Source organism: Archocentrus centrarchus, chromosome 12 (assembly GCF_007364275.1).
Source record: "Archocentrus centrarchus isolate MPI-CPG fArcCen1 chromosome 12, fArcCen1, whole genome shotgun sequence".
Lineage (NCBI taxonomy): Eukaryota > Metazoa > Chordata > Actinopteri > Cichliformes > Cichlidae > Archocentrus > Archocentrus centrarchus.
In genome coordinates this window covers 14,797,823-14,814,669 of record NC_044357.1, presented here as the reverse complement: position 1 = coordinate 14,814,669, position 16,847 = coordinate 14,797,823, and the positions used below count along the sequence as shown (strand labels likewise).

At 37.5% G+C, this 16,847-nt stretch overlaps 1 protein-coding gene across 1 annotated transcript in view; it reads left to right on the top strand.

The window, feature by feature from the left end:
- The window catches only part of hcn1 (hyperpolarization activated cyclic nucleotide-gated potassium channel 1), a 76,165-nt gene extending 63,919 nt beyond the window's left edge, over nt 1-12,246 (top strand). The window contains exon 8 of the mRNA XM_030742969.1: nt 8,844-12,246. Coding sequence (XP_030598829.1) covers nt 8,844-9,952 — 1,109 coding nt within the window. The 3' untranslated portion in view covers nt 9,953-12,246. The remainder of the gene's footprint in view (nt 1-8,843) is intronic.
- The last annotated feature ends 4,601 nt before the right edge of the window (nt 12,247-16,847 follow it).

The window sequence follows — 16,847 nt, the reverse complement described above, 5'->3', positions numbered from 1 at the left end:
AGTTACTCCCAGAATATCTGAATTATTACGGTGGCGTCTTTATCCCATGTCTATCAGGTAAAAGAATCTGAAGCATATCAAGGCCACTGTAAAGTCTCTAAAGCCTACCAGGCGTGTTCTTACTCCTTATATAACATTGTAGGATTACTGAGCTTAAACTGAAATGATAAAGTAATATCACTGAAGAATAGACTTATATTTTTTTAAATACATAATGCATTTAAAGCTTTTCCAGCATGTGCGAGGCTTACACACAGATTCAATCAGGGCACGATACACCTACTTCAAAGCAACCATTTTGACATTACATAGTAGGTAAACACAGGTGTTACTCATCACTGTAATTAAGGCTTGCACATAAATAACACAGAACCCTAATTAATGTCACTAGAAACACCTGTTTTTAAACACCATGTTGTGTCTAAATGGCTATTCTGGAAAAAAGGTGTATAAAGTTAATTAATCAGGTGCAGGCTATTAAAAAAAAACAAAAACAAAAAACAAAAGAAAAGAAAAAAGAAAACTCACCTGGGTGAATGCTCCCCATATAAAAGGCTGTTAAATGTTTGGCTCTTGTCTATTGGCCGCATGTTAGTGTTGCGAATGAAATCAATAATTTATTTCTAAGTTTTACCTTTTTGAAACAACACTGCTTCCTCGCTTTTATTGTAACACAGAAGCAGAAAAAAATCATTAATTTAGTGGCAAAATCTTTAAAAAAAAAAAAAAAATCTAAAATGATTGGTTGTGCCTGGCTGCACCTCCTTATCATGAATGAGCCAAATTCCTCACTCTGTAATGCTACTGGATTACAAATAAAACCACCTTTTTCTCTCCATTTTTTATGTCTGTTGATTGATTACTGAAAGAGGCCATAACATTGTTTGCAATTTGTTTCCCTATTATCCTAATGAGGAAACATTTTCACCTAAAAAAACAAACAAACAAACACCTAAAGTTGGATTTGCAGTTTCACAGTTTGCCAGTGTTGTCTCATATTAGTTATGTAGTAACTACATTTCTGTCAGTTATTGCTGTTTTTCTTTGTCATGTCTTTGTATTTGTGGATTACTTTGCCTGAGACAGGCACATTAATAATTGAAAATTGCTTTGTAACCCAAATGTTGACTCAAAATTGAAATACTGTAGCGCTGAAATCAGTCAGACTCCAACAAGTGATTTATCTCACCATTGTGACATGCTCTCCTCAGAATTATGTTCATATTCAACTATGAGTTGGTGGGTGGGGGGAGGGCATAATGTTGGCTGGATGACTGGATTATACTAAAATTCCTGACAAAACACAAAGCATATGTGTAAAAAGTTGGACACAGACATTATGATGTCACATCCTCTTTTGTGGAGTACTGTTTTGAAGTGCTGGGTTTAGCATTTTGGTCTTTGCCATCTTGGTTATTTGAAAGTAGAGGTCATGAGCAATAGGTGGATGGGACTGAGAACTGGACCACACTGCTCACTCATACTAGGGATGTCACGAGACCAGAAATTTAGTAGTCAATACCAATAGCAATAGAATTGCACAATTATAGATATTCAATTTGTATTTAATACAATTCCCTCCAAAAGTATTGGAACAGTGAGAACAATCCTTGTATTTTTGCTGTAGACTGAAAACATTTAGGTTTGACATTAAAAGATGAATATGAGACAAAAGATCAACATCTCAGCTTTTATTTCCAGGTATTTACATCTGGATATTGGAACATGTGACTTACAGGTGTGTTTTGTTGCCCAGATGTGTCCTGTTACATTGATTGTTCAAACAATAAATAGTGCTGGATGTCTACGCTCAGTTTCAGATTTGAGTTTTGCCTGTGCAGACTGTGCATTTATAGTTGGAGGAGTGACCAGCATGATAACCAGAGAGCTGTCTATGGGTGAAAAACAAGCCACTGTTAAGCTGAGAGAAGATGGAAAATCAATCAGAGGCATTGCACAAACATTGGCCATAGTCAGTACAACTGTTTGGACTGTCCTAGAGACGAACGTTGTCACTGGTGTACTAAGTAGCAGATATCGAACAGGTAGACCAAGGAAAACAACAGCAGTTGATGACAGAAACACTGTAAGTGCTGTATAGAAAGACCCTAAAACAACTGCTGGTGACATCAACAACAACTTCCAGAGGGCAGGAGTGAAGTTATCATAATCTACTGTTCACAGAAAACCTCATGAACAAAAGTACAGAGGCTTCACCAGAAGATCCAACCCATTAAGTAGCAAGAAGAATTAGATAGCCATGCTGTAATTTGGCAAGAAGTACAGGGACAAAGTTTTATGCACTGATGAGACAAGATGACAAAAAGGCTAAAATCTAGAGAAAGAAAGGATCTGCACATGATCCTAAACATGTCACAGCTTGGGCTTGCATGTCTTCTTCTGGCATGGGCTCATTAATCTTCATTTATGATGTCACGCATGATGGCAGCAGTACAATGAACTCAGAAGTCTACAGAAACATTACGTCAATTTAAAGAAAGATGCAACCAAACTGATAAGGAGATACAAAACACACTGCCAACATTACAAAGAAGTTCACCAGGGGCAGGAGGTGGAAGATTTTAGACTGGCCAAGTCTTATTCACTTTAATCTATTTAAACTTTATCTGTTCCAATATTTTTGGTCATAAGAAAAATGGGTGGATTCAGATAAAAACTGTATATCAGATCCAGATGTAAATACCTGGAAACAAAAGTTGAGGTGCATCAAAATATTGCCATTTTGATGTCAAACCCAAATGTTGTTAGTCTACAGCAAAAATAAAGGGATTGGCCTCACTGTTCCAATACTTTTGAAGGGGGGGTTTAAGCCCCTCTTTTTTTGTAAAAAAAAAAAAAAAAATTACAAAAGTAGTTTTTCCATAAATAAATGCAACAACTGTAGAGAAAAGAAAATGCTAATATTATATTTTGTTGACAGGATACAGATTGAAATGTTGGAATGATTGCTGAGTAGCCTGCTATCATTATTACAATGTATAAAGTTAGTTAAAATTATGTTATTGTAATAATTTTAAGTAACACTACAAACATTTTAGCTTATGGAACATAATTTATTTCACAACAGCAATGCCAGCTGGCTTACGCAAAATGGTGTATTTCAGGATCATGTAAGAAGAATAATGCTTTGGATGTTAATATGAACTGAAAACTTATGCCACTTGATTTCTTTGAACAGATCTGGATTTTGATCTTTTAGATGCTCCCTGTTTGCATGAGAATGATCTGCTGGAAACAGTATCGTTTTTCCATTTTCGTTTTCGAAACGTAACGCACGCAGACGGCAACGTCTTAAAGATTGTGCTGCTGTCCAAATTTTGGTTCAGTGTAAACGTCTCACATTGAAAGCACTATAGTTTCCATTCCAGGCCACAAGTTGGTGGTGTGTGTTTTGCAATGCTTTTTGTAATGCAACAACATGCGCATGCGTGCAGACACTTGCAACCATAGTACACATGTGCCAGTACCTCCCATTATGGAAAACTTGTGTTTTCCATGATTAGACAAAGATGGAGACCAAAGCGTTTCTGAAACATCCCACACTGGAACACATTTTCAAATTGTGCCATTTTCAAGGACTCAAAATGCCACTGTCATGTACTGTAAATGAGCGGCCAAAACACAACAGAAGTTTACCGGTTTCACCTGAAAACGTTCTCATGTAAACGGGACCTAAAATGGAAGCATTTGCCCTCTTGGTCTAAAAAGCACGATAGCAGCATCTGTGTAAGATGTAAATAAAAACACTGCAAATCATTGCATTCTGTTTTTATTTACATTTTACCCAGTGTCCCAACTTTTTCTGAATGGGGTTTGTACATAGTGCCCAACTTTTACTGCCTTTATTATCAACAAGTTGTCACGGCAGCTACAGTAGTTTCCATTTTCCATTTTTCTTGTGCCACATGTAGTTTTTACAGTGCTTATGGGCGTCCTTCTTCTTCTTCACCATGTAAGGAGTGACTTAGCACATTTGTAGGCATATACTGCCACTGTCATTTCCAGAAGAACTGTATCCTCGATACATGCGCTGCCTACCTGCTACAATAAAATAACATTTTCCAAATGTTTGTAAAGTATTGATTCTGGTGACATCCCTAGCCCATATGGTAGCAAGTTTCCAACCACACACGCTTGGCTTTATGCTGTTTTTCCATCCAGTCAGGCCTCAACCGACACACTTTTACATCACCCTGCTCTCTGCAATGCAACACTAATAACTAATTGTGATTCAGTTGCATATGAGCATAATTCGCAGGAGACAAAGTTGTATTATTTTCACTATTGCATTTAAAAAAAAAATATCTTTGATAAAATGTATTACTTTTGTATCACTGAGGCTTTCACAACATACTGAGTGCCCTTTGACCTCAACAGTCCTAATCTACATTTGCCCTTTTTATGAGAACTACCGAGTCAGCTTTTCATTATAACTAAGTGTTGGAAACTCAAAGTTACCCACTCTGACTGTCACCTCTCAGAGTGATATAGATTCGATCCATCCTTTCAGACTAGCCATGAAGGGGGTTTTGTCTCATACGAGGGAAGACACTTTGTCATGATCTGTGCTAGTTGTATCGTTTCTATATCTGAACTGCATTTGGTTACATGCCTGTCTTGCTCTAAAAACGAAAGAAAAAGAAGTAACCATGCTTTGAAACCAATAACGTGTTGTACATTTGACATTATCTTTTATCTATCTAAAAATTATTTGACCAGGAGTCCGTCTTGAGACGAGCTCATCTCGTTTTCAAGAGTGTCCTGGCCGACGAGTAGGCAACAGGTAAACACTTTATTCCAATTCCAGTATTCGAACAGGAGCAAACTGACCCATTAAGGTTTGCTAAATGGATCCAGTCTCAAATTCATCCTCCAAGAGTTTGAAATTTTGCTGAAAGTCACATTAACTGTTTAACTCCTGCATCAGTGACACATAACTAAATTCACCCACACTAGACCTGTAAGTATCTGATGAACACATCATGTCAATGTCGACTAATAAGACAATCAAAGAAACAAGACATCATATTCAGTATTACATGTCATCTTTAATTTGCAGCAGATTTTTCACAGAATAATCAACTGGATTATGAATTCAGCTCAAACATTTTTTTTAATAAATCTTTGAATGCTTTGTTCAAAGTGTATTCACAAATGAAATCATGTCTGCCGATTAGTAAAGCCTTTACTAATGCAATGGCACATACAGTCTTTGTTACATGCCAAGATCCCATTTCATTATTTATTCATATATCACCAACAGAACAACTTTGTTTCTGATTGTCTGGCTTAAAGTATGTGATCTATGAAATAATTTTGGAAACTGACACGGATCATAAGAAAGTCAGTATTATTTTTTTGGCTTAAACTTTAACTTGGAACAAGTTATTTTAGACACTAAAGCCAGAGATCTTCATTCTCAGAAGTTTCAGTTTCATAGAGGGCAGCTGTGAAATAGTCCACAATGATCCTTTAAATTTGATTTTATATGGATTTACAATTGCTGTAAAATACCATAAGCCACTTACACAGAATTCAGGTCTCAGCGGAGATTTTGTAGCACTTGTCATTTGATAACAGTCTCCTTTCACATCATTCAGGCCTATAATGTAACCTTTAATGTGTAAGTAATGTAACTTATAGTTAGGTTATATATAACGTTTTTACATATATCCAGGTAGTATCTAGTAGTAACAACCAAAATTTACAATAAAATTTGCATTTACAATGAGAAAGAATGACTTCTAACTCATCCACGGAAGTGCAATTTGCTGTCACTATGTAGCTGTTCGACTTGTTGGTCCATGTCTTGTACAGCTGCCTTTTACATCCCTGCCTCTGGCTTGGCAAATGAGTAAAACAATCAAAGAAAGTATCCAGATGATTCTCACTCTAGCATAAAAAATTTGTGGTGGCACTTTCTGCCACCACTTGGGCTCCACCCACAAAATACATCATTAGCATTTGCAAACACGGGAAATGTCTATGGTGGGGTTAAGACGATACATTTTATACAGGTTTTCAGTTGTTGTAAAATGCCACAAGCCACTTACTGTATGTTGAATTCAACATTTTGATTTTGGCTTTATCTGCATTTTCTAGCATTTGTCATTTGATAGGACTCTCATATGACACAGCTAATTTCATGTCGTTATTAGTCACATATACCTTGCCAACAAATCAGCATACATGGGCAGAATGCTAGCATTTTATGGGCAAAACTTGATTTCCTATAAGTAAAACAAAACAAAATTTATATTTTTTTCTTATTTCAGTTTTGACTTGTAATAAACTCCATTTTTGCAAAACTACAATAACAGGTGGGCTTTTTCTAGCAGATGTAAGTCACTGTTTTAACTGTTAGCTATAGCTAACTGTTCAGTCTTTCATTGAGGACTATCTCATGTGCGCCCTCTAGGTTTTAGTTTAATGGTATTAACAGGAAGTGAGCAGGTTCCCTGTAAATTGACTCTGGCAAAGTCCAACACAATAATTTTCACAATAATCACACACAGTTATACCAGATATCCCTTCTAAAATACCCTCTTTGATAATGGTTTACTAATTACCCTCACTAAGAAAGAAGTGAAGAAAAACATGTTTTACAGATTTTCATTTAGGTCATTTGGTTAGACCCAAGAATTTATCTGTAAAAGCATGAATGCATCTGGAATTAACTTTCAAAAATATGCATTTTATTTTTTTAAATGCAGTCTTCATTGTTTAATATATATGATGTTTGTTAACATTATATACTGTTCTGTGTTTTGTTTACTTTTTTTTGTTTAGTTGATGTTTGTTAGGCTTCAAACAGTTTTGTGTTGAATGCATTCAAATGTGGCCAGAAAGTCGTAATTTGACACATACCTGATATTTTTTATTTTAAGTTTACAGTTTTATTTTGTAAAAATGAGTGGTGTTTACTTTTTGTGATTTTTTGTTTTCAGTTTTTAGGGCATATTATTCTCACAGCCTTTCTATTCAAGCATATAAACGGATTACAGTGCTAGTTGTAATATGCCCAAAGCACCTTGCCGAAAAGACAAAAAAAAAAAGAAAAGAAGAGAAATGAAATGGAAAAAGAAACTGTACAAAATACAATGCACCATAATGAGACATTTTCCTTTTCAGAGTTATACAGAATAATGCCTGTTTCACTGAAATCCAATTATTACCCCTGTCTAACTTGTTGGTGTGTTCAGATGTTGCTACCAAACCAACAAGCTACTCAGTTCCTTCTCCAAACATATATTTATGTGTTGTCCTTCCAATCTACAGAGTTTAATCCCGTCGCCTTTAAATATGCAATGAAAACATACGTGTAAGTTAACAGTAGTCGTATAATTAGTATGTGGTGCTTGTTTTAGCTACCCGACCCTGTAGAGATTGTAGCAGTCAAAGTGAAAAACATCAAACTGAGAGCTTTATTCTGAGAAAAATGCATTTAAACATGACAGCAATCTATTCTCAGCTGCTACAGCAGCAAAAGTCCTGTCTTATAGTTGAATGCATGGCTTACCAGCAGCCTTGAGAGGTGAAAGCCATCCAGCATATGCTGCCAAATGGTGAACTCAGTGGAAAAATCTTCTGCCCATCAAGGACAGGGCTGAATGATTGATTGACTGTGGCTAAAGCCCTCAGCACACTACAAAGTCCACTTTGTCTTCTTTACCGGCAATGCTTTGTAGCTTGTCAATACACGGTCAGTGGTAATGACAGGAAACACTTCCTTTAAAGACATTTGGACATTATCATTCAAAGTAAATATATTTAGTCTTTAAATTTGGCAATTCCTTCTATGATAGGCTTGTTTGAAGACATCTTTTATACCATTTAGTATTTTACAACTGTTACTGTTTTGCAATTCCCACAAAAGTGGCTGGTGTTTAAAAAAAAATCTGTCAAGCCTTTTATTATTGTGGTTCATGACTTATGACAGGCTAGGAAAAACTTTCCTATTGACTCAAAATGCCCTTTATAGTGCATATGACTGGACTACTTTTTAAAAGCAGTTTGTTTACAGTATTAAAGGAATACTGTATTATTTAATTTTACAGACAAATTGCTTTACATTGACAAATTAAAAAAAAAATAACCTGAAGAGAATACAATTCAAACGTTTATCATAGAGCTAACATAGCATTCTGTGGTTAGATAATTAATATTTAGTTAAACTTTATGTACATGTTAGCATTAATTAGTGTATTAGTTTTTAATCTCTACTTACTTGCCGTTGTTTAAACACTAGAAATATCATTCTAAGTGCCCTTGTGATGTGTTCCAGCTTTGTTGTCAATGTGATTTAAAGAAACTGTAGCTTTAAATTAAGCCTTAGACCCTAGACTTTTTGTCTTCCAAAAAAAAAAAATCAGTCATGTGATGTGTGGGTACGACTCATCAGTTTTCTTCTGTGTTTCACTGTCCACTTCACAGTCTATGCTATCACATCACACTTTCAGTAATCTTTGTCTCCCTAAGTGTCCTTCACCTCCTCAAACTGTATATTTCCCACAGTCATTACCATTTAATGTCTTTCAAAGGTTTATTCACTGTAATGACCCGTAGGGGATGTGTAAAGATGCAGTTTGTATGGTAGTAGTGAATTTACAAATTTAGCAGAGTGAATAACATGAAACACCTTCTGTTGAAGAATTGGTCTTGATTAAAGGAAGATGCAAAAAGTGCAAATGTGCTAAAATATGATAAAAAAAAATGCAAGCTGCGTCTTTATTGACCCGAATCCTGCTTTTTTCCTGTGGTATAGTTTATCCAAAATTTACTGTGGTTGTATGTATTCACTTCTCCTGACTGCATCCCAACAGGGAAGAAGAACTCCTTGCTGCTGCAGAAGTTCCAGAAGGATCTGAACGCCGGTGTTTTCAACACACAGGAGAACGAGCTACTGAAGCAGATTATACGCCAGGACAGGGAGATGGTAATGATGGTGGACCGCAAGCAGTCAGTAACCGGGATGAACTCAACACCAATGTCAGGAAATTCCATTATTAACTCACCGGCCCAGCCTCCCTTCTCCACTGCTTTTGGCACCAGTCAGCTACAGCAGTCCTCTGTACCCCTGACCTACAGTGCTTCAGCTATTGCCAATGCCTCCGCTGCCCGCATGATGCCAGCTGCTGCCGCTGCTGCTGCTGCAGCCCAGGGGCTTTACCAAACTCAAAGTGGCAACCTAAGTTCCTCTTCAACCAACCCACAGACCCCACTTCAGCAGCAAGGCGCAATCATGTCGCCCTGCTCCTTCACAGCTGCCATGTGTAGTCCGCCTGTGCAGACCCCGTTGGCTAGCCGGAGCTTCCAGTATGGCTCCCCCACAGCTTCCCAGCTGTCACTTATCCAACAACCCATTGCCCAACCATCTCTATCTACACAGCAACAGCTTGCTCAGCAGCCTGCTGCATCAACTGCAGCTGCATCCTCTGCAGCGCAGCAACAACAGCAACAGCAGCAGCAGCAGGCGTCACCTCAGCAGCAGGTCCCTTCACCTCAGCGGGGAGACATCCACAAGAGCACGCAGGCTCTACAATCAGGCAGCTTGAGTCGAGACATCCGACACTTATCAGCCTCCCAACCATCACTACCACATGACACATCGCTGGGGCCCAGAGCGCATCCAACCTCAGGAGACTCTCTGGCCTCCATCGTGCCACCAACAGCAGCGGCGATCCAGGGAATGAATCTACAGAGTGGCATCCGCACCACTGTGCCCCAGCGGGTTAATTTATTCCGCCAGATGTCGTCAGGAGCCTTGCCCCCTGTGCGCTCGGCTGCAGCAGCAGCAGCAGCTGCAGCAGCAGTGGTAGCAGCATCGTCATCCTCAACCCAGCACAGGGATTCTCCTGGATCTAGAAGAGATTCTGTCCTGAGCAGTACAGAGACTGAGCAAGACAAAATGCGTTTTGCATCAAATTTATGATCCCATTTTACCCTTCCTCTCTTTTTTTAAACAAAAATATGTTTCAAATCATTTTTAATGGCGATAGAACAAAAGAGGTAAAAATGAGGAACTTCTGCATTTTTTTTCTCTCCAGTTTTCTTCTAAAGTAACCTCATAGAAAACCTGTATATATAACCCTTGTATTATATTTTAGACAATTTTGTCTCCCTATACTTAAGAATGTATATTATACAGATACATGTCCTTTGTTTTATATATATATATATATATATATATATATATATATGGATGTGAAAGTGTGTGTGCACGTGTGTGCACGGGGATGTGTGTTAGTCTGCATGGGACCATGCGAAAAAAAGATCCACCACCAACATTGGCAATGATAATTTAAAGCTGTAGTATAAACATGAGTCTTCCTTTCTGAGAAATGTAAAGAATTATATAAATATATAAATATATAAAATTACTTTTTTTTTTTTTTTCATTGATTTTTTTTTTAAAGTGTAAACATGTGTTGTGGATTCTCACAATGACGTTTTCTTTTTCTACTAGAAGAAGAGCAAAATTATATTCTCCTACTCAGCAGCTTTAGCACCACTGTGGAAGATTAAATGCAAATAATGCTAACCAATAATTCAAAAGCACACAATCAGTCTATATCCATATCCCTGAAAACTCTCAGAAATCTCAGAACAATACTACAATACTGTATGTATCCTGTTGCTGTCCGCAATGAAAAATACAGTCCGATGAGCCACTACATCCCCACAGAGGCACACACACACAAACCATGGCAGTGTTATGGGTCCAAAGGGAATAGATAATAGAAATGCTGCTTTCTTTGTTTATTTTGGAGGAAAATGAAGTGTGTGGACAGATATGGACGGATGTTATTGTTTTCTATTTCTGATTTCTGATGGCTGAGATGTTACTTAATGTTGCTTAAAATTTCTGTGTATATTTATAGTATTTATAAACTAAAGATTATCACCATTATGCAATAGACTGTGACATAAAAATTACCTATATGTGTCCTGTAAATAGTTTTGTAGAGCTAGTATTTACAGATACTGTGTGGTGCATTCTCTATCATAACAATGTCTTACTTCTATCAGGAACCTGGAGATCATCTATAAGAGATAAACAAACCTTAATGCAATAGCTAGCACTACTTGATGCTGAGAAATGCCTGATTGAAGGACATTTATAATTCTTTTCTTCTCTCTCTCTTTCTCTCTTTCTGCCTCTCTGTATACTACCCTTAATCCTAGTATAGTTTCTGATTTAACATGGATCGAACATACAGTATATAATATTTACCTACAATACGCAACTTCATTTCAGAGTCATCCTATTAAAAGTAAATGCTTCTTTTCTATAACCTTACTTCCAGATACTGCCAGGGGTCACGTAACACACAACTGGTATGAACTCTATGGCTTACGTGTGGAAATTTGGCTTTCTTTCTTTTATCTTCTTTGTTTTTTTTGTTTTTTTTTGTATTTTATATATAGTACCAGTCAAAAAGTTTGGACACACTCACAATTTTGTGCTAGCCCTGCTCCTGGAGTAAATCTGTACTGTACGCTGTCCTATCACAGTTACTGTAGCTGAAGCACAACATTTATAGTACATATGCTTTAGGTTGAAGACATCAAGTCACTCGTGTGCAGGAGGACATTTTCACCAAACTGCTGTAAGTGAGGAAAAAGAAATGCTGGTTTGCATTAAGGTTTCTGTCTCATGTAAATCCATTATGTGGGCTTAGCTACTCTAAACTGACCTGGACTTTGAGGCATGGAAGTAAGGTTGAGTAAGAATATTGGGCACTGTCAAAAAGAATATTTTAAACATTTTAATCTGAACAAAATATTTGATGACAACTTGTTTCCCTTTATATACAACAGGTTGTGCATTGTGCTTAGGGCCTTAATGCAGTCTTCTTGATCAAATGTCATGCAGAATACCTGTTTAGAGTCACATGGCACCAAACATCCCATCAGTTCAAAGTGACTAAGCCCTCAGAGCAACCATTTTAAAAGATCGGTCTTCACTACAGGTTGTGTCGATAGTGTACCAATACAGTCAACCCACCACGAAAGCATGCGCTGTCACAAATACTTAAAAAGATACTATCTCAAAAATGTTGACGTTAAATGTAATGTTAGATTATGTTTTGTTCATTGTCTGTCTGCCTAGATGTTATCTGTGTGTGAACAGAAGCATTGACTTTTCACATGGACATTCTAAAGTATTTGTGCCTAAACTATAGCCATGTTCCATCCTTTGTTATGAGTGTGAGCTTGGTGCATACTGGGGTGGGGGGTGCGGGGTGGGGGGTTCGGGGATGAGGTGTTGTTTGGGGGGGTGGGATGGGGTGGGGCACTTCTGCACACTACTACGCAATCATCCTTACTATACTCTATGTGTTCTATGTCTCAGTGTTTTTAGACAAGAAAGGAGTAAGCAATGAAGATGGCCAAATGTCTCAGTTTATCCAATTGGTATCTTTACTTCCAGTACGAACTTTTAGAGGCAGGTGTTTCTAGCATTCTAAGTCAAGCTATATAGATATTCAGTGAGGTTATGTACAGTTTAAAAAAAATGCAATCTTTAGACTTGCAGTGACATCAGTGAGACATTGTACAAATTTGAGCACCTTTATACCTTTCTTTGTAGCTAGCCACTGACGTTTGGGTTGAATATTGATGTGTGGAAGGAAACTGGCCAAAGCAAAACATTTTAAGTCATTGTCTTTGTTTTAAATTGCACTTTCTGACTTACTAATAACAACATGTAGATTATATCAGCTAGGTTAGATGATGAAGTAAGGGAGCAATATCTCCGAGAATTTGTGCTGCCCTGCTCGAGGTTCTAAATGAGGGGGAGATGTTCTATTTACAACAAAGAGCGCTTAATCGTGAATATGCCATAGTGTATAGGAACTAGTTCACAGTCGAGATGGATAGCAGCACTGTTGGTTTGTGCTGTTTTTGATACTTGCCTTTGGAGGGAGAGCTTCCCAACTATGTGCTTTTTTTCACTATACCAATCGCAACTAACATACTGGAATGGGCATTAATGGTGATGTATAACACAAACTAATGAGCTTACATATTAGCAGTATAGAGACTCTCAACAAACCAGCACATATATTTGTATATTTTTGTTTGTTGTTTTGTTGGTTTGGGAAAAAAAAAGATGCAAAAAGAACTGATAATGCCCAGAGAGGACAAACCAAATGTTATATTTGGTTTTGATGACCACAGGTTTCATATGTTTACTGATGATATGCGTAGTGGAACGAGGGGTGGGAGCGACAGTGAGCTGCTCGGTCCTCGTAAACCCCACTCACATGATCACTGTTCAGCTCATTCATGTAATCCAAGGCTTAGAGAAAAAGAACTGTCAGTCGGTTACTTAATACGGATGAAAGAAAGATAAATGTAAACTTTCTTACAAGAATATGCAGACAAACAGTGTTTGTCAAAAAATCTTTTTGATTTTTTTTTTGTTTATTTTGTTTGTAAATAATAAACCTTGAAAATATAGAAAATAAACAACATATTGTCATTTGAACTGAGTGTGTCACTCTGTTTTCACCGTGAAGGCGCTTTTACCCATTTACAGGATTTAACAAGTGTTAGACGATAGAGGAAATGGAGAAATGTTCATAAGGGATGAAGCGATGATGGAGAGGCTCAGAGAGCATCAGGGAATACTTGTCTGTCTTAGATTGTTACAGACAAGGTAAAAACAAAAAAGAAGGCACATTTCAATATCTACAACTAAAGCTATTAGTCATATAATCACAATACAAAAGACAGATTTCTCAGTATGTATTTATAGGTGATGACTTAGTATGCTAATGTTTATAATGCAGGCTTTTTTTTTTATTGCAGTGTATCCAATAGAGCAAATAAAAACTAATCTGCAATGATCCTGGTAATAAATTAATAATTTTATTTCTTAAAGCAAAAAATGTAAATCCACCTATTCATTTTCTTCCACTTATCCAATTTAGGGTCATGGTTAGGCTGGAACAGGGGTGTGCAAAGAATTTTTCCCAAGGGGCCACATGAGAAACTGGGACTGTTGTGGATCGAGAAGCTTATAAACAGATAAAATCAACATTAAGCAAATTGAATTCAGCTTATTGGTGAGAGCTGGGATAGTGGTCACTGGGTGAGAGGTGGGCTACACCCCAGACAGATTGGCAATCTATCGCAGGGCTAGCACACACACACACACACACACACACACACACACACACACACACACACACACACAAAGACAAGGAAATCAAAATTTTCAAATGCAGAATCATTGCAGTGTAAAGTTATTTCTTTCAGTTCCTCATTTGGTGCAGTGGCTTAATTCATTCTCAGCATTAAAGTTTAAATAAACTACAAATGCATTTAGGAAAAATATGTAAATAGCACAACACTTGGAGCACTATCCAAGAACAGGTGTTATAAACATACGGTTATGGGAGCCTATCCCATATGTCATCACTGGCTAACACAGAGAGACAGACAAACACACACTCTCATATCCACACCTAGGGCCAAATAACCTTACATGCATGCTTGGACTGTGAAAGGAAACTCGAGGACCTGAAGAAAACTCACACAGGCACGAGGAAATTAAATTCAGAAAGACCCCCCCATCCCAGCGGACCAGGAAGTTTGAACCCTTCTATCTGTGAGGCAACAGTGCTAACCATTTGAACATGAGCCCTCTGAAATGAATTCTAACCTGAAGATCTGTCCACAGACCCTCTTGGGAATAAAAGGAAATAGACACCTCTGATAAATTTAAATTATGTTCTATTATTATTATTCTATTTAAATTTTTTTCTTTCAACGGTGCAAAACTGGACTACTGAGTTTATGCAGCATGATTTTGCAGTTAAGAAATAAGTCTACACCCACAACAATACGCTCCCTATTTACATCAGACTAAGCACGGTGAATGTTTTTGTAACATATTCACCAAGTAAGCAAAAGAAAAACCATTTCAGGTGCAAATTCCACAAAAACAATTTAAAAAGTCATATTTATTTTGGCATCAAAATTTTGCTCTTATTTATTTGAAACCATTCCTTTATTGAATAGCTAGAGCTGTCATGGACTGGTTGTATGGGAGGTGGACCCAAATACAGAACTCCAGAACAAAACATTTACTGAAAAAGGCTGGGCTAGAACTCACAGAACTGGGAGACACACAATCATGAGGGAGGACACTACAAGAAACTGAGGAAAAACTGAGGGCTTAAATACACACAAGAGGAAATTAGGGAGGGAGGACACAGCTGGAGAAAACAAGACACAGCTGAACAGAATCAAACTAGAGAGACAAGTGTAAGTAAAACTGAACATAACGCACACGATGCACGGGACAGGCAACATAAAACAGGAGGTAACTAAACACAACACAGAGAAACTCAGACTCAACAACACAGGAAGGCAGGCACACTGAGAGAATACAATACACACAGTAAAACAAAACTGAATACTCGAAACTGAAACACCAAGGAAATATACAAAACTCAAAACTGCAAACCCATAATAAACTAAGAAACACACAGAGATGTTAAATAGGATTTAACAGTCCAAAATGCAAAACACTGGGTCATAGACCAGGACCATGATTACAACACAGAGAGGGAAGAAGGACATTAAGGGTGCAAGCAAGTCAGGAATCACACCAGGAACTGACTAGTTGATGGTATGAGATGCCACTCATCACTTAGTCATCAAGTCATGCCAGTCATCACATTATCACAATATTACTGAGATTATTAATGCTCAGAATCTCTTGTCTGCGCACAATGCATTCAGCACTGTTGTGTTCAATGGGGTTTGAGGTGCTCAGAAGGATTTGTGAATGGCACATGCTGGTTAATCCTGCCCCTGAGGAGGAGGAAGAGGAAGAGTGATAACCACAAGGTGAGTGACATCCATATAAATGACAAATGCTTGTAGTTTCAGAATTACACTGCGAGGCATGTGCCTTAACCTTGGTATGACCATGATTTGATTGAATTTATTTACAGAGGAATTAAATATCAAAGTCTTTTGTTCAACCAATAGCAGTGGGGTCCACAGCCATGTAAGTTAAACTATATTATTAAACTCTACCAAGGACAAAAATGGTCAAGTATAGAGTGCTGTAATGAAAAGCCTGAGTGATATAAAGCTCAGCAAATGCTGTTTTCATACAGAACATAATGCAGAAATGCTGCATAATGCAGATGGTTGGGGTAATTTAGAAGCGGTTTTTAGATTATTTTGTATGCTGTCTGCACCACCTGTATCAGAGTACACAGGGGTGATAGCTAAAATGATGATGGTTTGGAGTTTGAGAAGTAGTTTGCCAGAAATTTCTAAAACAATGAGTCCTGTAGTCACTGCAAAAAGTACCCCATTATTTATAAGATATACATACCAAAAAAAAGGGAAAGGACCAACTATTTATAGGAAAGGTGTCAGGGAAAAACAACTTTGATTTTGTATACAGTACAAGGTTCTCATTATTGTAAAACACTTATGTATAGATGTAAGAATTATTAAATTCCCCGAAAATACATTGTGTTCATGTTTTTTGACATATGATTGAAATGTAGAGTACTTGTTTTTATGTTAAAAATTAAATTTGTGCTATGAAAAAAATCCATCAAATTGGGGCAAGGGGATGCACCATGGTGGCGTCGCCATGATCTGTAAAATGTAAAGTCAACCCCATTCTCACCAGGTTTCAGTAACCTCAGTAGTCTGCAAACATCTGCTGCTCTCCCCTCCTCCAATGAATGATTTAGTGTTGGGTGGGTGTCTTACAGTAGCTATACAAGGACATGAAAACTGAGTGAGGACCACTAATGCCAAAAGCCAAAACCAAGCCTCTATGGTCG